The following is a 21,917-nucleotide window of genomic DNA, read 5'->3' as shown; positions in this document are numbered from 1 at the left end:
CATGGCCCTTCTTCAATTCTGTGGTCACTTACTCCTTTCACATTCCTTTGATATCCCACAGCTGCTATAATACTGAGACACTGTTCACAGAACTGTTTCCCCAGATGTCTTATATGTGGACCTCAGCACCACCTCATATGCAAAGTCCATTGTATACTTTAAAGTTTTCTTGTGCTTAATTGGCCTAGTTAAACCATTTTTGGGGAGTGGATTTCCCCATTTTCTTACTTTTCAAACGATTCACAGCAGGGGTACCCACACCATAGGTCGACTTTCAGTCCACAATTGCCTCTGTCCTCCTTGTTCCTCACCCTGATAGCAAGTTTAGTTAAGGCAAACTTTGAAACCAACTCACTCTCTTGAAGAGATAAGATATATTTCCCCCCACTATAAAAACTTGTACTTCTAGAACTTTTAATTCAGGGAAGTCCCTACGGCCTGCATTATACAGGAGGTCAAACTGGTTGATCACACTGGACCCTTCTGACCTTGTAATCTATGAATCTAGTCTTTATGAAATGTAGATAGAGACATAAGATCCCCCATTCCACTTGCATATCATTTTACACTTAAAGATGAGATGACAAATTCCCCTTCTTTATTAAGAAAGTTTATTAATCTTAAGCTACATTTGATTTGATTGTGTCAAAGGGGTAACCGTGTTAGTCTGGATCTGTAAAGGCAGCAAAGAGTCCTGTGGCACCTTATAGACTAACAGATGTATAGGAGCAACTGATTTGATTGGTTTCTTTATTTTCACTCTATATGTGTAGCTGTACAGTATTAACCACTGCAAATATAGTTGCAAAAAAAGACATGAATGGCTCTTCTCTTACAGATACTCCTTTAATTTATTGTGACAAAATTCCTCCTCTATCTTGGTGGGTCCTGCGCTTATTGGCGGATTTTCTTGCCGCAGAGATTCACCATGTGGGTTGGGGAACAGCCCAGAGACCTTCCCCTCTGGAAGAACCCACAGTCCAGGTCAATTGGGAGGTTTGGGGGGAACCCGGGCCCACCCTTCTACTCCGGGTTCCAGCCCAGGGCCCTGTGGACTGCAGCTGTCTATAGTGCCTCCTGTAACAGCTGCATGACAGCTACAACTCCCTGGGCTACTTCCCCATGGCCTCCTCCAAACACCTTCCTTATTCTCACCACAGGACCTTCCTCCGGGTGTCTGCTAATGCTTGTGCTCCTCAGTCCTCCAGCAGCACACCCTCTCACTCTTAGCTCCTTGCGCCTCTTGCTCCCAGCTCCTCACACTCCCACCACAAACTGAAGTGAGCTCCTTTTTAAAACCCAGGTGCCCTGATTAGCCTGCCTTAATTGATTCTAGCAGCTTCTTCTTAATTGGCTCCAGGTGTCCTAATTAGCCTGCCTGCCTTAACTGGGTCTAGCAGGTTCCTGATTACTCTAGTGCAGCCCCTGCTCTGGTCACTCAGGGAACAGAAAACTACTCATCCAGTGACCAGTATATTTGCCCTCTACTAGACTCCTGTACCCCACTGGTCTGGGTCTGTCACATACCCCTCCCCCTGCTCAACACCAAGGGCTTGGGCAGCTTGGGACGCCAGAAAGTGCACACGTGACAAGCCATCGGCGTTGCCACGACGGCTCCCTGCTATGTGTTGCACACGAAACTGGAAAGGTTGGAGGGATAAGAACCATCTGGTCACCCTTGTGTTCTTCTCCTTGTTCCGCTGCATCCATTGAAGAGGGGCATGGTCGGTCACGAGGACAAATCTGCGCCCGAGCAGGTAGTAGTGCAATGTTTCCATGGCCCATTTTACAGCGAAGCATTCTCTCTCCACCACTGCATATTTTTGTTCCCTTGGAAGGAGTTTCCGACTGAGGCATAGAATTGGGTGTTCCTCCTCCCCGACCATCTGTGATAGAACGGCCCCCAACCCTACTTCCGATGCATCCGTCTGCAGGATAAACTCTACCCTCTATTTGCCCTCTACCAGACTCCTGTACCCCATTGGTCTGGGTCTGTCACATTATATTATATTCAGAGAGCAATAAAAATAAAATTGAAATGTTATAAAAACTTGAGGTTCATCACGTCGAACACTGAAGGGTTTATCCTCAGGAAACAATATCACTGTTGCCAGCAGGAGGCTAAATTGCAAGTATTAGTGGGACCATTCAGTGCATCAGATTACAACATTCCACTTTCTCATGGACACTTAAAAATAACAATTGGAATACATGACTTATAATGGAAAGGGCTAGTGCTAACTTCTTAGCAATGTACTTCTAAGGTTTATGACGGGGTCGGCAACCTTTGGCATGCAGTTTGCCAGGGTACACACCCTGGTGGGCCGGGCCGGTTTGTTTACCTGCTGTGTCCGCAGGTTCGGCCGATCGCGGCTCCCACTGGCCGCGGTTCACCATCCCAGGCCAATGGGGGCTGCGGGAAGCGGTGCGGGCCGAGGGATGTGCTGGCCGCTGCTTCCTGCCACCCCCATTGGCCTGGGACGGCGAACCGCGGCCAGTGGGAGCGGCGATCGGCCGAACCTGCGGACACGGAAGGTAAACAAAACTGGCCCGGCCCGCCAGGGTGCTTACCCTTGTGAGCTGCGTGCCAAAGGTTGCCGACCCCTGGTTTATGATATATGAGCATTGGTGACTGACCTGATTTTATTTTTGAAGGGGTGAAGGGAGAGCATTATGCAGTATCCCTATTTACTTATAATTAGAGATACTTGCTGAGATTAAACCAAGCTATGGCAACAACTTAGATATTACCAGTTCACAGTTCTGTATTGTGTGCACTAAATATATCAACATTATCCCTCCCAAATTACTATGTTCCCTGTGAATATCTAATGTGTATAAAAGATGTTCTAAGCTCTTGGATACAGTATAACAAATTCAAAATACCTTCAGTAAACTACAGGGATAAACTGAGATAACTCCATGAATATTGCTTTTAAATGGGATGGGACCTCACCTCTGGGATGGGCATACATATTTGTTCTCAAGGTTTCGGTAAATCATTTAGTAAAATATAAAATACATTTTAAAGTACATCAACTTTTGTAGTGAAGCTGCACAAAATTAATGGATGGATTTCCTGACAACCATTACAGGAACTGTAGACATAAAATGGGACTTTGCCTAGGGATGCCCTCCTCCCCAACATTACATGTGAATGCAAATCTTGTACTGTACAAAGCACTTGGTAGGCAATTAGGTGCCAATTCAGCAAACAGATAGGCACATATTTAATTTTACGCTTGTGATTAGTCCTATGGACTTCAAAGGAAATGTTCATGCAAGTAAAGTAATGGTTTAAAGGATCAGGCCTTTAAACAGTAAATAACTTATGGAAGGTAGAGAAAGCCAAACGGAGAGTACTTGCACTTTGACCATTATAAAATAATGCCTGGGTAGAAGATAGGAGTGATAGGGAGAAATTAATTGTACAATAGACCCTTCACACTTGGCTCATTTTTGTTAAATGACGAAGACGACTAGGGCAGGCCCAAAGCTCTTCCATAACAATATAAAATCTCAGATATGAAGACAACTGAAGGGGACGTATTTCTCTAGATATCTTATGCGAGGGACATTTTCATGAAGTTATCAGAACAAGGAGCCAATGAAGGGGACAAACAGGCAGCTACTACAGTCCCTGTGTCCACATTACTGAAAATGTCTAGCCTTTCTAGCCAGCGAGCACTGCCAAAACTCTTACCAGACAGACATTGCTAGTCTCATTCTTTCCTCTAGGAAATGTAAATTGTGTAACTGTTGCTCTAAACTCAGAGCACTAAAATAAAGAGGAAAGGAGCTTTGATGAGGAAAGGGAAATGAAAGGTGGAAAAGATTATAGCCCCAGAGGCACAATGGGGCAATTGCCTATGGTGTTAGGCCTGGAAAAGAGAGAGCTAGAATTCTTCCCCCGTTCTACTCAACATTATCAAGTTCATTCTTTGTAAAGTCCTAGACACTCCATTTATGTCCCCAGATGGCTAAATAGGATATTTAATAAACCTTTTATTTTCTGTTTAGTCCAAGTTAATCAGTACATATCCCTCAGGGGAAAAAACTACTATAAATTTTGTTCTGTTAATAGTCTCAACTTCATCAATCACGTAACTGATGCACGCAATTCCACGACAATGGATTTAAAGAAATATAAATCTTGGCAGTCTGTGAAAGGGAAAAAGTTATAAGAAGCAATTTTGTAATGTAAAAAGATAAATCAGCAATATACCCATTACTTTGAAACCCTTCCCTCAGACACACCAACTTACCACCACCCACTGTTTTAATACGGTTTTGGAACAGATTGTGGTAAATCTTGCTACCTGAAAAAAAACCCCACAATGTTTGATGCGTTCAGGTCATTCAGCTAGAGTGCAGTTTCTGGGTTTGTAATTGTTCAGCATTGCAAAGTTCACAGAAATAATGTGAAAGTTGCACGTTCTTAAAGATGTCAATAACACTAAACATATGTGACAGAGGGATCAGTGAACTGGAAAACTTCCTGATCGTACAAGTCTTCTGGTAGCTCTTCTTCTCCATCAGCAAAAAATGTGGGGAATGGAGGATTTTTATTGCAGTCTCGGTAAGTAGGTATATTTGTATCTCTGACCTAGAATGAAAAAAGGTTTAATAAATCAAACAGATGATTCACAGATAGTAATATATTTAAACCCCAGGAAATCACTCTCTTTCTATGCACGAGGAAAACAGCATTCAAGTTACATTTATTTTTCTAAAGAATTCCATGTCTGGACATTAGTTAAATTAATGACAATATCGGCTCATGAATCTAATATTTTGTGCTTGAGCCATTAGACTTTAAAAACGTATAATTCAACCTTTGTACCGTGCTATGGGATGAATCAAAGTCAACCACTAAGAAATCAGAGTAAAAAATTACACCTACCATACAACACTTTTAAGTCGACAGTCTGCATATTTTTAACTACTATTAATGTAAGTAAAATCTAAGATTAATCTAACAAAGATTAGAGAACTATGTCCGTTCAGTTCTGAACCTGGTAGCATTTTGTGTACACGGAGTTTCGTGTTTTTCTTCAGTTAGAAAATTTCCCTATTGCACCTGTGACTTTTTTGACTCAGCAACAGAGAAAAACATTTTTTTTTTAAATGGGAAGATGCAATTGTAAAAGTACAAAAGGATGAGAGAGGGATGAAACTACTTAATTCATTTTTTTAAAACTGACTAGATTTTAAGTTGATTGTGTCCCTAGAAGTGAAGTACGACTGTACTTACAACTTCAGAAACGCAAGTGCTAGACATGGAGTTTAACATTTTTCTACTTATCTAAACATATTTCTTTATACAAATAATAGAAAGTCACAAGAATTTTTGGAATTGGGTTTAATATGGATCACCAGTTTGCATTCCTCATTAACTTTTATACAACCAAAATACTAGTCTGAAACAGTATTTACCAAAAGCTGATAAAATTGTAATATCATTTAGATTTTTATATTGGATACACAAAATGCTTGCTATAAGAAGATATTAAAACTTAATTAAAAGCTATCACCATCAATTCTTCCTGACTTAGAAAAAACTTAATGTCTATTGTATTTAAAATACAGTAGCTTAGTAACAAAGAAAGTACAAACAGATCTGCTATTTCATATAAGAATTTATGGTAAATACCTATATAATTAAAAGAACACAAGAAGCTATGTCTTTTTGACTGTTGCTCTTCAGTATCTAATAAGTATTTTGTTACTTTATATCCCCCACGCCACTCACTCTCTCTCTCTCTCACACAATTTTGGCAACTCATATGAATTGCATGCTCATATGCAAATGCCCAGCTAAACACAACTGCCCATTTGCATGTGCAAATCTGATCATTATGCATGAATTCACAATACTTCTCTGAGCAAACTAGAAGACACTTGCACACAGCGGGGTCCAGGGAGCGCTACCTCCACCCCCTGGCTCACTTAGAAGGCCACCCACTTGTTTGGGTTGTGGGGGGATGCAACCAAAAAATATAACAAAGTGGGGACTCAGCTCAAAAAGTTTGAAAACCACTCAGGGTACAGGCAGAGGGTAGCTAGGGGCTGTGTGTGGGCAGGGAGGTAGCTAAGGGTGCAGGCGGGGGTAGCTAGGAAATGCATGGGGAGGGGTGCTAGGTCAGGGTGCAGGCAGGGGGGATAGCTCAGGATGCAGGCAGGGGCTAGCTAGCGGCTGTGCGCGGGCAGGGGCGTAGCTTAGGGTGCAGGCAGGGGTTGTTTGTGGGCTGTGTGCAGGCAAGAGGTAGCTAGGGGCTGTGCGTGGGCAGGGGGGGTAGCTAGGGGCTGTGTGTGGTCGGGGGGGTAGCTCAGGGTGCAGGCAGGGGTTGTCTGCGGGCTGAATGCGGGCAGGGGGGTAGCTCAGGGTGTGGGAAGGGGGTAGCTAGGGGGCTGTGCGCAGGCAGGGGTAGCTCAGGGTGCAGGCAGGGGTTGTGTGCAGGCTGTGTGCGGGCAGTGGGGTAGCTAGGGGCTGTGTGTGGGCAGGTGGGTAGCTCAGGGTGCAGCCAGGGGGGTAGCTCAGGGTGGGGGCAAGGGGGTAGCTAGGGGCTGTGTGCAGGCAGGGAGGGAGCTCAGGGTGCAGGCAGGGGTTGTGTGCAGGCTGTGTGCGGGCAGGGGGGTAGCTAGGGGCTGTGTGTGGGCAGGTGGGTAGCTCAGGGTGCAGCCAGGGGGGTAGCTCAGGGTGGGGGCAAGGGGGTAGAGCTAGGGGCTGTGTGCAGGCAGGGAGGGAGCTCAGGGTGCAGCCACGAGTTGTGTGCAGGCTGTGTGCGGGCAGGGGGGTAGCTAGGGGCTGTGTGTGGGCAGGTGGGTAGCTCAGGGTGCAGCCAGGGGGGTAGCTCAGGGTGGGGGCAACGGGGTAGCTAGGGGCTGTGTGCAGGCAGGGAGGGAGCTCAGGGTGCAGGCAGGGGTTGTGTGCAGGCTGTGTGCGGGCAGGGGGGTAGCTAGGGGCTGTGTGTGGGCAGGTGGGTAGCTCAGGGTGGGGGCAAGGGGGTAGAGCTAGGGGCTGTGTGCAGGCAGGGAGGGAGCTCAGGGTGCAGCCAGGAGTTGTGTGCAGGCTGTGTGCGGGCAGGGGGGTAGCTAGGGGCTGTGTGTGGGCAGGTGGGTAGCTCAGGGTGCAGCCAGGGGGGTAGCTCAGGGTGGGGGCAAGGGGGTAGCTAGGGGCTGTGTGCAGGCAGGGAGGGAGCTCAGGGTGCAGCCAGGAGTTGTGTGCAGGCTGTGTGCGGGCAGGGGGGTAGCTTAGGGTGCACGGAGAAGGACAGCAAGGGGCTGTATGCCAGAAGGGCTCCCTCTGTGGTGGCTGCTCCCCAAGGGCTCTGCTGGCCCCAGAGCCTGGTTCCCCCGTCTGAGTGGCTCTTATTGGCTGCGTGAGCAGTCAAAGGGGGCTGGGAGCGGACTGCAACCTCGGGCACCAGCAGCAGACGGGGGAATGCCACGGCTGCCCGCTCCATGGCACCACCAGCCAGAGGATTAGCTGCTCTGCACTGCCTGGTTCTGGCTTCCCACCTACAACCTGGCCAGAGGGCTGGGCCTGGGGAGGCCTGGGGGAGAGAAGGAGGTGGGGGAAGGGGTGTAGAGCTGTCCCTGGACTGCCCCACTCTGGGTAATGCACTGCAGTTTGGTGGGGCAACATCCTTGTGCCCCACCCCCAACTCTGCCCATGGGCTCAGGGATTCTGCCTGTGGGGAGCACCGGCCCCAGCGGAGTGTGTGTTGTGTGTGTGTGTGTGGGGGGGGGTGGGCGCTGGGGCTCCTGGCTTCAGGGGGGGCGCCAGCTTCAGCCCTGTGCCACTCCTGGCGTTGGGGGGTGGGGCCACCAGCTTCAGCCCCGTAGGAGACACAGAGGCTCCCGGCATCAGCGAGGCTCCGTGGCCTCCCTGAAGCGCTCGTGGACTCACTCCTGATTGAGAACTGCTGCTCTAGACCATTAAGTGTTTGTCTAATCGGCTCTTAAAAATCTCCAGTGATGGAGATGGCACAACCTTCCCTAGCCAAGTTGTTCCAGTGCGTACCCACCCTGACAGTTAGGAAGTTCTTCATAATGTCCAACCTAAGCCGGCCTTGCTGTAATTTAAGCCCATTGCTTCTTGTCTTATCCTCAGCGGTTAAGGAGAATAATTTTTTCCCCTCCTTCTAACAATCTTTTATATATTTGAAAACTTATGTCCCCTCTCAGTCATCTCATCTCCTGACTAAACAAACACAATTTTTTCAATCTTCTCTCAGTGGTCATGTTTCCTAAACCTTTAATCATTTTTGTTGCTCTTCTCTGGATTTTCTCCAGTTTGTCTGCATCTTTCCTGAAATGTGGCGCCCAGAACTGGACACAATACTCCAGCTGAGGCCTAATCAGCGCGGAGGAGGTTTTTTTGAATATGTGCAGTTAAAAAAAAAAAAGCTCTTTAGGTTTCAGAGCAACAAGAATTTATTTATGAAATGGATCTAATAATATAGCATTCTGGAAGTTCCTAACAGGAGGATAGCCCCTAACTCAAGTGTCACTTATATTCAGAAGTCTTAAAAAAAATTACACACTTTTGTAAATTGTGTTTTTCATTCCTTCATGTTTGTTTTCATTACTTTTATGCTCCACCCATCTTTCTCAGATGAGACATAAATCAGATTATTTATGACATCTTGCGACAATATCTGCAATCTGATGTGAATCTGTTGCAAATCTGGTGGAAAAGAAACCTGGGCCATGATACTGCTAAGGCTTACATATGAGTTTAACTTTGTGCACTGAAAGCAGTCCCATTGTTTTCAGTGGAGCTACTTGAAGTGTGTGAAGTAAAGCACATACGTAAGTCTTTGCAGAAGCCAGACCCGGGTTTGTAGAACATATAACTTTAAGAAACAGTACATTTTCAAGAAATCTATTGCTACAGTGAAAGTACTTTTTATACTGACCTTTCTACATGTGAAATTTTTTTTAAATCTAGCCTTGCAAATCCAATCTTTGAGGAAAATAAGTAGGTAGAGTTATCAGTAGAAAAATATTTTCCTCATGCCCATAGGTTGTATGAGGTAGATGATAAAGCCCTGGTATCTCTGCAGAAAAAGGAACTACCCACTGAAGGGCAATGAAATCTCATTTAAAACTAACCTCACCATTTCTATATTACGATATATGGAGTTCTTTCTGAAAGCTGTAATAATCCCCTTCATCTACTGAATTTAACTGTATTCAGAAGAAATATATTACAACAGAGGTAAATATGCCCAGCAGAAACAGGAAACTTGTTTTTCTATTACCCACTTTTATAACAGATCATGCAGTAAGTTCAGTAATTGAGAGACTGGTCTCACTTGACTGGAAAACACATACAATGGAACCAGTTGTTTATGGCAGAAATTGAACAGAACAAACAAAATCCAGGCCTGAACAATCCGATACCAGCTGACAATTCAGTTCTGATAGAAAGACATTACTTTACTCAGAATACTTGATAGTACTTTAGCCTCCCCACAGAGTCCTGCAGAGATATCTGGGTGGATAAAACAGATTTTTAAAAGTATAGTAAATAAAAAAAATAATATTCAAGCAGTTCATATTTGCTGCCAATATTTTAAGAAAGTCAATCCACTAAACTTATGGAATTCACTGGTTAATCATCTGGAACCAGAGTTTCTGAAGTGCTAAAGCAGCTTTGAACAGCAGTAGCTTCTTCTGCAAGTGCAGAGAGAATATTTTCTTCAATTTAGTTTATTCAACTAGTTCAGTTCAATTACTAGTTCACTCAAAGTTGAGAAACCTATTGAGAGGTGAAAAAGCAGGAAAACCTATTTTCTACTTCTAATCTATGAGGAAAAACTAAGTGTGAAAGAATGAGATCTACTAGTTCTAAAATCTTGAAGGACAAGATGATCAGAAAATTAAATTCACCAACTACAGATATTTCCTTTGTTTAGTAAATTAGTTTTAAATGAAAAACATGTTTTGATAAAAAAAATTTATGTAACCAGCACATTTAAGGTAGTTTTAGTTATTAAATCAATTTTAAAATGATGTTTTTGTGCATTTAATCGAATTCCAATTTCCAAATGCAGTTGGACACAAATCACAAGTAAAAAAAAAAGTCAATTTAGTAAATAAGAAATGCATCTTTTGCCATTTTCTAAAATGAAAAATGTAAAAATTAAGAATCTGAATAAATGCATATTAAGCTATATATGTGCTTAAATTTGTATGAATATAGTAGCTTATCCTCCTGATTAGCAAAAAGTAATGCCAAATGGTACCAACCAATTTACTTTAGGAAAATAACTAAAAAGTACAAATGCAAAGTTAAGATTACAATAGATAATTTAAATCAAGACTTCCTATTTGCTAATTTAAATTAGGATTTAAATCGATTATTTAAATCAATTCACCCTGACAGATATACATTTTGGGACCACACCATAGCTAAAGGCTTGTCTACATGGCAAATGATTTGCTGGTATAGCTATACCAGCAGGGTCCCCTACTATAGGTGCAGCATTAGCAGACAGGAGGAGTTTGATGGCATAGTAACACCATCTCCATGAACTACATTACCTATGTTGATAGAAGCACTGCTCTCTCAGCACAGTTGCATTTAGACTGGGTTTTTTTTCTGGCACAGCTAAGTCCGCTGGGGGAGGGAGGGGGGAAGTGGGTATGATTTCTCCCCACCCACCTTTCCACCCACTCCTAGCTTACATAAGTATGATGGCAAAACTTTATAGTGTAGACTAAGCCTTAGATTTAACATCCTGGCTTCCTATGACAGAAACTGCAGGTTGGAATTTCAGCTGGGAAGTCTCAATAGCTTCCTAAATGAAATGAGTTTCCAGGCTTAAAACACAATTTTGTTTGAGTTTTGAAGAGTTAGAGGAGGAATTGGTTTCACATGTCAAAGTGGCTCTCAAATCCTTGAGACTATCTTAGGTGGGCTTGGAATTATGTGCTGGTTACAATGGATACATGATGTTTTTGCACAATCTATTGCTCCAGGATGCCATATTTCTCTTCTGCCATATACTTATTAACACTGTTCTCCAGTCATGCACAATCTTCATCATGTAGCCACAACGACAGCTGCAGTGTGAGCGGACAATGATTTGCATTTTATGTCTTATGTCAAACAGTTCCTTTATGGGGATTGAGGTTAAAATTGGAACATCATGACTACAAAGGTTCTAGCTCACAAGAACGAGGTAACCTGAACAGTAAAGTTTAGTGCCATCTTCATTGTAAAAAAGAAAATGAGTTACTGAATAACTGTGCAATCCTATTAGCGCCTCCCTTGTCCTTCTCTTCTGCTGGCCTACCTTCTTGTCCATTTGTGACCTTTATTTGCCTCATCATTTAGGAGTATGCACTTTGGGGCAGAAACCAAGTTTTTACTTGATGGCCTTTTAGTTCATTCCATCGATAGCTTACTCAGTTGGTTAGGTTTTTGTTTGTACATTTTTGGCAATTTCTCATTATGAAATGACATACTGTGCTTACCCAATATGGACTGTTTTGAATTCCGTCAGTAAAAGGAACTTAGAAGTTGATGAACCATTTGTTGCTGCACATGAATATTCAGTTTTATTTTCTATTAAAAAGTTTTAAAACACCCTTTTATCCTAGGATTTAGGAATAAAGTATCTGTTCTTAACTGGTGATATTTATAAACTTCTCGAATCACTGTCCAATGTCAGTTCACTTGTGTATGTCCAATAGCCCTGTTTGGCCTTAGAATTAATGTGCAGAATATAATGTTAAGTGGCATTTTGCAGATAGTTTCTTTTGTGCATTCAGGTGGGTTCTTGTGTATTGCTGTATATTTCAAAGAGACCTTTGTCCTTTTCAGCAGAATGGAGCGATACAATTTTTCTTTAGAACACTCTCTTTGGAGGTTTCACAGGTTCCAGGAACATGAGCCACATTTGATGTAACAACTGTTTTCTTTTGATTTGCTAGCGTAACCAAAGCTAGTACTCCTTTTGTGTTTTCTTTCAGCATTTTACATTCAGCTCTTTCAACAATTGTGGGTGGATTGCGCAAGTTTTGCTGTTGATGTCATGGCAAACACAGGTGCACTAATGCCAAACTGAAAAAAGGTCTGGTTTCCTTTTGTCTTTAGAAGATTGTTTGGCGGCTGCTGTTGCAGGTATATGCAACCAAGGAAAGAATTTAAAATTTTCACTTTACAGATGTGCTTAGTTGTTAAAAGGCAATGTAATGGTTCTCTCTTTTTAAGACGGCTATTGAACTGTTTCTTTTATGTTTATAAGGACAGCACACTGAAGACTTTAAATACTGTGTTACTGCAGTAAGTCATGGAGCAAAACAAAACTGAAGAATTCGTTGCATACTACAGCAGTTACACGATACTGTGATTCAAATATAAGTGCTAGTGAAGTGCTCATGACCCAAATACTAAGGGACAAGAAGAACAGCCTGAGGATATCCTGATCTAGTAAAATGGCAAGAAAGAAGAGCCATCTATACAGCTTTTTTGTTCTTCAGTGTTCTCTGAAGCAGCAATGCAAGAACTCAGCAATAGTATGTTTCAGAGCAGAGACTGGTGTATCTAGGGAGATATAAATATCCAGGGAGAAAGACAGTGGTTGAGATGACCACAGCATGAATCTCCCTCCCTGCAGCATCCTGAGGCCATGTGCTTCTCTGCAGAAGGCACCCTGCTGATTGGGCAGCCTATAGATTACATATCACTTCCACAGGGGGCTCAGCACACTCCCTCAGGACTCTATGAACTCAGTGGCATGCAAAGCTCGGTTGGTTGCAGGATCAAGCCCTTAATTATTTTATTCTTTCTATGTATTAATAGCAACAGAGGCCTCAATCTGATTATAGGGAGAGATCCTGGGGCGGGTCAGGGGTGGAAGATAGTATATAATCATGTAACTGAAGACTGTAGACTGTATCATAATAAATGCACACAAAGGGGCTGAACTGAGGTTGCACCGGCACCCTTAATTCTGGCACTTCCTAACTTTTGAGTGCTTGAGTTTGCAACCTGAATGTTCTTTTAATGGGGGGGGGGGGGGAAGGAGGGGTGTTTGTGTGTGTAATACACATATAAATTGGGACTTGAGGCCACTAACAACTAATTCTTCTAGAGGGAAAGGTGGCCAGCCCAATCAGATATGGACAGGTTAAACTGTAAGGCTTGTCGGATTCTTGTTTTACAGTTTACATGCTTGGGCCTGATCCCATACAATGCGCTGTGTGGGTGCAAGCTCTGCCTGCATGGAGAAGCTTGGAGGATTTTGGCCTAACGGTTTCCTTGATGCTCCCCTAATGAACCTTTAAGAGCCATTATCCTTATGGATTATAAAGCCAGAAAAAGCCATGACGACGACCTAGTCTGACCTCCTGTACAATACATAATAGGCCATAGAATTTCACTCAGTAATACATGCATCAAGCCCATATCTTGGGGGTCAGCTACAGCATATATTCTTAAAGACACCCACATTGATTTAAAGATGCCAAGTTGTGGAGACTGCAAAGGAGCACACACTGTACCACTAGAGTTACATTCAACATCTTGAGCAGACTGGTATCTAGTTTATATTTCGTTAGAGTTGGTACTGTAATACTTTTACATATATTAAGGCACTCTTTGTAGATAAAGTACTGTTCTCCAATAACTGAATTTTATTGGCCATCCTAGGGACAGAAAAAGGTCTGAAGCTTTGATCCACTATGTTTTCTACCTGAGATTTAAGTATTGATCCCCAGAAGGTAACATTACCAAACACTAATATCCTGTTAGCTTTGAATATCCATTAATACTTAGGTGGTATAACTTAATTTAGTAGTGGTATTATGTATAGTATATGTATTTTGTTTTGCTTAACTACAGTATTATATTCCCTTCTAACATCTGTTTGTAATTTTTTACAGAAGGGTGAATAAAATAGTTTAAACAGACATGAAAGGTTTTTTACATGCAGAAAGTTAAAACTGGTTTGGTCATGATTTTGTCATTAAGTCTATAAAACAGAAAGGTAATGGACTTTGCAGATACTTAATAAACTGTGCATATACATTATTCATGTACTGTCAAGCATAATTGGCAGTATAAACAGAAATACAATTCAATTTCAGAAATCCATCAGCATAAAATACTTAAGCATCAAGTTTGATGCCCATTTAGGAACTGATTAAGTCATACTCACATTCGCAGTTTAATAGGGCTGCAGGCTATGTCAGTGTTAGCAACTACAGCAGCAAAGTGCAATTGTTTGTGAAGCAGAAAACTTGTTTAAGTGTACAAAGTAAGTCTGTAATATTTTTGCTTCTGTCCTAACTTTTCTGATGTGAAAAGGCTAGAAAGTTGTGGCTACAGAATGCATACTGAACTACGTACCTCTTCTAGCCCTACAGCATCCTTAAAAGACTAGACATAACATTTAAGTTGAAGAATTGTATCTTCATACTTTTCCTCAAAGGAAAATTACAGATGTGCCATAGTTTTCCTTCAACTGAAATAGAAGTCTCATGTTCCAGGACAGGTCAGATACAAAGGACTACGGCAAAACACAGGCTGACTTCAACAGGAGCAAGATTTGGACCACCACAAACTGAATGGAGCTTGCACAAAGTTTTTCATGCCCAAGAACTTGGGAAGAATAGTTAATTTAATAGCCTGATTTGCATTCATTGAAAAAAATCAGAGGCCTTTTATAACAACTCCATAGTTAAGGATCAGTTCCATTTCACATTTAAAGCAGAAATTTAAACTTCTTGGTTGTATTAAAAATTCAGCACACATCCTGCCTAAAACTTGCAGCACTTACTCTTTGAACACAGAATGAATTTTCTGAGGATTTACAAATAAATCTGTTAATTAGCTTGAATTAAATCATTAAAAACTGGGCACTTTTAGAAATTTAGCATCAGTAAATACAGGCGAGTCTCATCTTAAGCGGGGGTTCCGTTCAGTGGTTAGCGCGTAAAGCGAAAACCGCGTATAGTCAAAATTACATTGAGTTGAATGGCGGGCGGAATCGCCCGCACTACAGATACAGTATTAAAATTGTTCTTTTTCTCTTTTTTGTTTTTTGTTTTGTTTTTGCTGACCACATAAAGCTGAAATCGCGCATGTTAAATGTGCATAAGATGCAACAGACCTGTACAATAATTCTACTGATTGTAATGACTCAGTGCTACAAGGGAGACTGGACACATATCAAGAGTTCTTCTTTGTAGATTAACTGCTCCAACAGTTATTGTTCTTTAAAAGATTCTGTGGCTGCATGCTAGCTTAGGCAACATGGCTTGAAAGGCTCCCCAAGGCATGGCTACCTTAGCTCTACTGTGTACTGAAGCAAAACTACTGGGGGTGCCCTTACCGTGCCATGAGACATTGAGAAGGAAACAGAGAACATTGAATGCCTGAATCCCACACCCCCTCACGTGTAAAAAAATATTATAGGGAGAAATGCCCATTAAGGCATGTGAACAACCTTAACTCTGCATGGCATCAATACAGGTAGAGTTAAGGTTGTTCAGATGCATTTCTTATCTTAACATATTGGGATTTCTTTTACAGGTAACCTTAATTCTGAATTTCCTGGATTTACAATGCCTGGGTTTGGAGATAATTACAACATCCCTATAATATTTTTTACACTTAAATTACTGATACGTACTCTCAACTTTAACTCAATCAAGGTAGTTTTTTGTCTGGGATATCTACTAAAGTTTCTATTAACTTTATCTACCCTCTAACAATAGTATTACAGTTAGAGTTTACCATTTAATAACAGCAAAAAGGTAGACTGATTCCTCCTTCTTAAACTTATAATGTGTGAGTAGGTTTGCTTAGTGTTTGCAAGAATCCATGCTTTCACTATATGTGATACATATCAGTACAGTAAGTCCAAAGGCAACTGTGTGCCTCAACAAAAGATAAAAAAACACCCTAAATTGTAATACCCCCTCAGCTTTTACAAAACCCAATTAAAAAGGAAATAGTCTTGTGCTTTCCCTTAAAGGATAGAACAGATTAACTTGTGTATAGGGCAAAGGAGATAACTCCAGAATCGTGAGCTCCTAACAGAAGAGATTCTGCCTCTTTTCTTCTCAATTACATCTGTGGAACAGCCAGTAGTTCCAGTCCCTGTATCTCGGTAAGAGGAATAGAAGGACATAGGTATTACCTGAAGTAGATTGCTTCAGTAATCACAAAATCCCAGTTTGTAAGTGTTCAAACTCATTTGTATCAGAAAAGTTTTTGCGTTCTTGCTCAAAGAAGTTTTTTTTTTTAAAAATCTTCTTAGATCTAAGCAAGGATCTCTTTTTAAGTGACAAAGCAAGCTTTTCTAGCTGACTCGAAAATTACTTTGTCAAAGTTATTTACCTGCACGGTTCAGTGTAAAGTATAAAAGGCAAGCCCCTTTTTAATTAAACCAGGGATTCGCCATCATTCAGTTCTGAGACTTTGCTCTTTCATTGCTGAAAACAAGGTCTGAAAAATTCATGTGATTAGTCGGAACTGGTCCCATTGTGGATACACGGATTCCTATACATATATACACACACACACATATATATATATATATATATATATATATATATATATATATATATATATATATATATATATATATATATATATATATACACACACACACACACACACTCACTCTATAGCCGTAAGGTGCACTACAAGGTGGTTTAGTGGTTGCCAAGCAACAGATAGGGGCTCTAGTACACTATCCCTTTCCTCTTTTCTTAAGAAAAAATGTTGCTATTATGTTCCTGCCTACTCGGAGCTCAGATGAAGAGGGGTTCCCAGCCACCAAGTGCTTTAGTCTCATTCAATAAGATTATTACAGGCAGCTTGTACTGGAATCCAAAGCAACCTATGAAAAAGTGGTGACCCAGGGCAGCTACCCCTGCCATAAATCCAAACTACTCTAAATGTGTAAATGTAGACAAAGAATCCTGGAAAGAAGGCAGGAGGTGGGCTCTAAACAAGGGGGAAAAAGTGTAGAGAGGTTAGTTGAAAAAGAGAGAGAGAAAAGGAGAGAAAATCCATGCAAGAGGTATTCCATCGAATGAGGTTAACAAATAGAGATTTCAAAATAAGGGGCTTATTCTATCCTGTCCTTAGGATACTTATTCAGATGGGGGTAAAGGAGGTGTCTGAAGCAATGAGTTGGATTTATGACTACAATTAACCTCAGAATGAGCGTGGGGACTCAAACACTAGGTAATATTTAAGGAATTAGTTTTGATTAGGTATCTGTAGTATGCCACACTACGGTGTTTTTGGAAAATTCTTCCTAAGGTAGAACCAGCAGACCTAGGAGCTCTCATCTACTGCGTGGCTACAGACATGCTTCAGGGCAATGTGGCAGACTCAATGTATTTGGCAGCCTCTCTTCATTTGGCATGAAGGGCTTAATTCTCAGGCACAGCACTCTACTGGACTTGTTTATTGCTAATTTAACTGAAGTTAGTTCCCTATTCCATCAGAGGGTCTGCCCTATTCCTTCACTCATTGATTTAATATTCCCCCCTCCCAATTGCTGAATGTGTTTGTGCAGGTGATTTTTATATTATTTGTAATAACTGTATACTGTACCAACTAAAGTATGCTTTAATGTCAAAGGGAATCAGCTATTTATTGCCAAAAACAAGGGTTTAAAAATACTAAGTTTGTAGCATTTATGGTTGTAATGGTTAGTCTGAAACAGTTTTGAAGTGTGAATTGGCCCTATTCTTCTCAATCAAGTGTTGACCCTGAAGTCTAATGATTTCAAATGATTGCAAGTGCAACATGTACTTATTTGCCTGTTCCAAAATGTGTACTTGCAGACATCTGGAACTTGGTGGAAGTTAAGGTTACTTCTCTATGACTTAGCATATTTTCAAACACAAGTGTGCAGTTACATGTAATTTGCACATGATTAACAGTCTGTACGCAAAACTTGAATACTTCCACATGTAAATTGCCAAAAAAAGGAGAAATATCAAAGCAGTCCTAAAAGTACCTTGCATCATATTTTCCCAGAATAAGACCCAGTAACATTACTAACTATAAGGGAGACATTTTGCCTTTGATCTTTGTGCAAGCTTCCAACACACATCAGTAGGTGTCATCCATGGTGCACTAACAGTGTAAGTATAAAAGGAAAGCCCCTTTCTAATTAAACCAGGGACTATATTAAAAATTTAATTCAGTATTCCACTGACTGAATTTGTCATCAACTGAAACAGGTAATGTAACAAATACCTATCCACTTAGACTGCCACCACAATTGAAATTTGTTATCTTGTTCACTTATAGGTTTCCATGCATTTGTTTTACTAGGTGTGCTAGTATTGTTTGGCTCAGCAGTTTTCAGCTTCCTGTTAACAGTTTTGCTGACTAGAGAAGCAGTGCTGTCTCAAGGACTTTTTAACATCTTTTTGGTCTACTTTCAATAGCAGGGCTGCTTTTAAAGGAAAAAGGAGGCAAGAAGTCTAAATGCAAGTGGGAATACTGTATAATCTAACTGAATGTGACAGCTCAGTAAAGAAAGAAAGAGACAAGGGAAAAGATCCAATCCTGAGAAGCAGCATGTTGCGCTTACAGTCCATTTTTTTCAAAGAGAATAGTAAATTGTTCCCTGCTGTAGCCCTTTGTTTGCAAGTTTAACAGTGCTGGGTTTTAATAAGTCTTATCTGATGTAAATAAAATGTGATTCAAAAGTTAATATTGCAAAAGGACAAACAAGCTTGGTTATTTTTTTTTTTTTTAAATGCACCTTCATATGGCAGGTGATTTTTCTTTAAGCAACTTAAAGCCACTGTTCAGAAAATGAATCTGTAGGATCTACTTAGAGTGAAATCTGACCTTAAAGTCTATGAAAGCTGTAGGCTGGCAGAAAATAGAATACAATATTCTGAGTCTCAATGACCTCATAAAACAAGGATTAAAGAAGAACCAGTCTTACTCCATTTTTACGGCCACCAGACATTTATTGAAGATACCCTGTTGTTATTAAAACAAGACAAGACAATGGCACCCTAGGCGAAAGCAGCTTCCTCTATGAAACCAGAGCTGAAACCTTGTTAGTTTATATAGGCTGTGTGAAGTGGCCTCAATATTTACTATTTTGATCTAATAAAAGTTCTCTGGAATTGTGCGCACAGCAATAAGGGTTATACTATCAAAATAACTATCCAAGGAATGTTGATGACTGTCTAATAAATGTTTTTTCCCCCAAAATATAATGATTTACTTTTTTTTTTTTTGTTTACAAAAAGCTGAATGTTCTTGATTGAACTCTTTGCTGGATAATCTGAATCTGTCACAGGCCCAGATTAATCCATCAAGCACGTCAGATCTGACCTGCACGTTGGAGTCCAACACTCCATGGCTTGAAGAGTACCAATTATCATAAGTGTTCTTTTGGATGACAGTACCGTGTAAACTGCCTTTAGAATTATTTAGATACAATCATTTTCAGCCATCTATCATTTTTTGAAGGCATCTTTTCAGAAGAGCTTGCAAAATATAATCCCCTCTTCAACTGCCAGGCTCATACATGACCTTTCAAGGCAAGTGACCATCTAGACTATTTTCTTCTAGCAGAATCTCTCTTAGCAAGTACTGGACTAAGGAGAAGAAGAAAACAGAGCCTTACGGGGTGACAGGACTGTGTTTCTTAAAATTATGAATTTTAAAATAGTTTTCAATATCAAAAAACTATACTATTTAACCCATTCTAACATAGCATGATGTGCATTTGGTGCATACCGCCAGTATCTTGATAGCCTATGAGCCTTCAACTGCCTAAGGAATATCCTGCTAATGCACTCTGTGGTATAGTTAATCACTATGTGAAAACAGAGTCTTGTAAGTTTTTTAAAAATTGAAAACCAACTAATATACTACAACAGAGTTTGTAGTAAAATGCTAAGAGAAAATAGACAGACAATCAGTCTGTAGCCCAAATACCGCTAACTCTCCTCTAAGGAAAAACATTAAAGCTATTTAATCCCTCCCAATTTAAGAACTATAGAGTAGGAGATCTGCACCAAGCTCAAGAGTGGAATATCAGGTGAAATTTTCAGAAGTGCCTGGAGTGACTTACGAACACCCACCCTTAGAAAGTCAAGAGGACATGTGCTCCTAAATCAAATGGGTACTTTTGAAAATCCCACCCACAGACCTCATTTAGTAACTAAGCTCTAGAGGCTTCCTACTGTAGAGGGGGTCAAAAAAAGCAGCAACAAGGCCAAACACTACAACTTACAGGAAATTTGTCTTTAGTCTTATAGACGTATGGCTGTGTGAGCTCTCCTAGTGAGAATAGCCTTGCTCTGCAGTATCTGAGATTTTAATGGTCAGAAAGGCTGTTACAATTTGCTGGCCTGTAATTCTCATTCTTTGCTATGATAACTAAGCAAAAGTGTTATAATTCGGAAAGGAAGAAGCACCTACTTGACTCAAATAAGGGCTGAATCCTTCTTGGGAACTACCTCTTGTGAGGTACTGAGTAGAGCTGGGCAAAATTGTTTGAAAAAACAATTTATATTCACCTAAAATGAAGTTCAGTCAACCTGAAACTCTTTGCAAATTTGACACTAATTCACCTAATAGTTTCGGCCAGAATTTTTTTTTTGGGGGGGGGGGGGGCGCTAGATTCACAAAATGGCAGGAAGAGGTGGTGATGGCACTACCTACCCATTTTATAAAATTTTTAGCCCAACCATTAGAGCACTCACCTGGGCTGTGGGAGATCTGGGTTTCAATCCCCGCTCAAGGAGCAGAATTTTGAACCCTAACCACAAGGCTGAAGAGTCATTTCTTCTAGGTCTCTCTGGCCTAATGACTACACAGCTATTTCATACAAAGTTGAACTGCTTCACCAGTGGAGGGAGAGAGAGAGACGTCTCAGAATACCCCATAGTATGGTAGTTAGGAGACCAGAGTTCAAACCCCTGCTTCAAAATGGGGATTTAAACCCAGGTCTCCCACATATGAGGTCCGTACCCTAACTTGGCTAACTGTTATAAGACCGGTATTACCACCTCCCCCTCATTTTGTGAATCTAGCCCTTTAAAAATCACCAAGACAGGCTTTTTTAATTTGGTTTCACCCAAACAGATTTTTTTAAACCCAATTTCTCAAAACTAACAGCAAACCAAAAAAAAAAAAAAGTTATTTGCCCAGCCCCAGTACTGAGAAATTTAGTATATCTCCCCTTCTCGCATATTTCATTGTTACTCATAACATTTTAATGAAAGAAAATTTAAAAAGTTTACAGATTCCTGGGGGAAAAGGTCAAAGTATTTTTATAGCTTCTTTCAGTGTTGAAAGGACTATCCTTAATGGTCTCTCACCAGTGTTAAAGTTGGATCTAAGTTTATCCAACGAATATCTTCAAAACAAAACAAAAAAGCCTTCATACAGTACATGCATTCTCTCCCTTCGGGGAGTAGGGAGATAGATAATCCAGTACAATAGATCCTACAAAAAACTCCACAGTTTTTCATGTAGAATTAACTAGAACATTAACCCAGGTAACATGATTCCATTTTAAAAAGCTGTTCCATTGTTTAATACCAATAGTTCTGTAAACTATTTTGCAACCCAATATCATGCTAAACCAGACCTCAGTCAGATTAACACCATTTATTACTCTTTCACTTACAATTCTTTATGGTTCAAGGCCCTTGTTAATAGCAATGTAGAAGAAAATGCAGTGCTAAGTACATTACAAGTCTAATCTTTAATGTCATTTAGTTTAAATAAAAAATGGGAGCAAGAGCTCACAAGGTGTTCAGATTCTGTGGTGATGGGGCCATCTATGTATTTACCAATTTTAAATATAATGTCTCGTTCATGAAGATGTGACCTAAATGGAAGATCTTTTGCAAAAATATATTTTAGTTCAAAAGAGACAATTTATAGTTCT

The 21,917-nt window shown here is 40.8% G+C and overlaps 1 protein-coding gene across 1 annotated transcript in view; it reads right to left on the bottom strand.

Annotated features, from left to right (window-relative positions):
* Nucleotides 1-3,030: 3,030 nt before the first annotated feature.
* The window catches only part of MRPL3 (mitochondrial ribosomal protein L3), a 58,905-nt gene continuing 40,018 nt past the window's right edge, over nucleotides 3,031-21,917 (bottom strand). Inside the window, exon 9 of the mRNA XM_065399238.1 lies at nucleotides 3,031-4,606. Within this exon, the coding sequence (XP_065255310.1) occupies nucleotides 4,457-4,606 (150 nt within the window). The 3' untranslated portion in view covers nucleotides 3,031-4,456. The remainder of the gene's footprint in view (nucleotides 4,607-21,917) is intronic.

The sequence above is a fragment of the Emys orbicularis genome, chromosome 2 (assembly GCF_028017835.1).
Source record: "Emys orbicularis isolate rEmyOrb1 chromosome 2, rEmyOrb1.hap1, whole genome shotgun sequence".
In the NCBI taxonomy this organism is placed as follows: Eukaryota; Metazoa; Chordata; order Testudines; family Emydidae; genus Emys; species Emys orbicularis.
The sequence above is the reverse complement of the archived record's forward strand: the minus strand, read 5'-3'. Positions and strand labels throughout refer to the sequence as shown.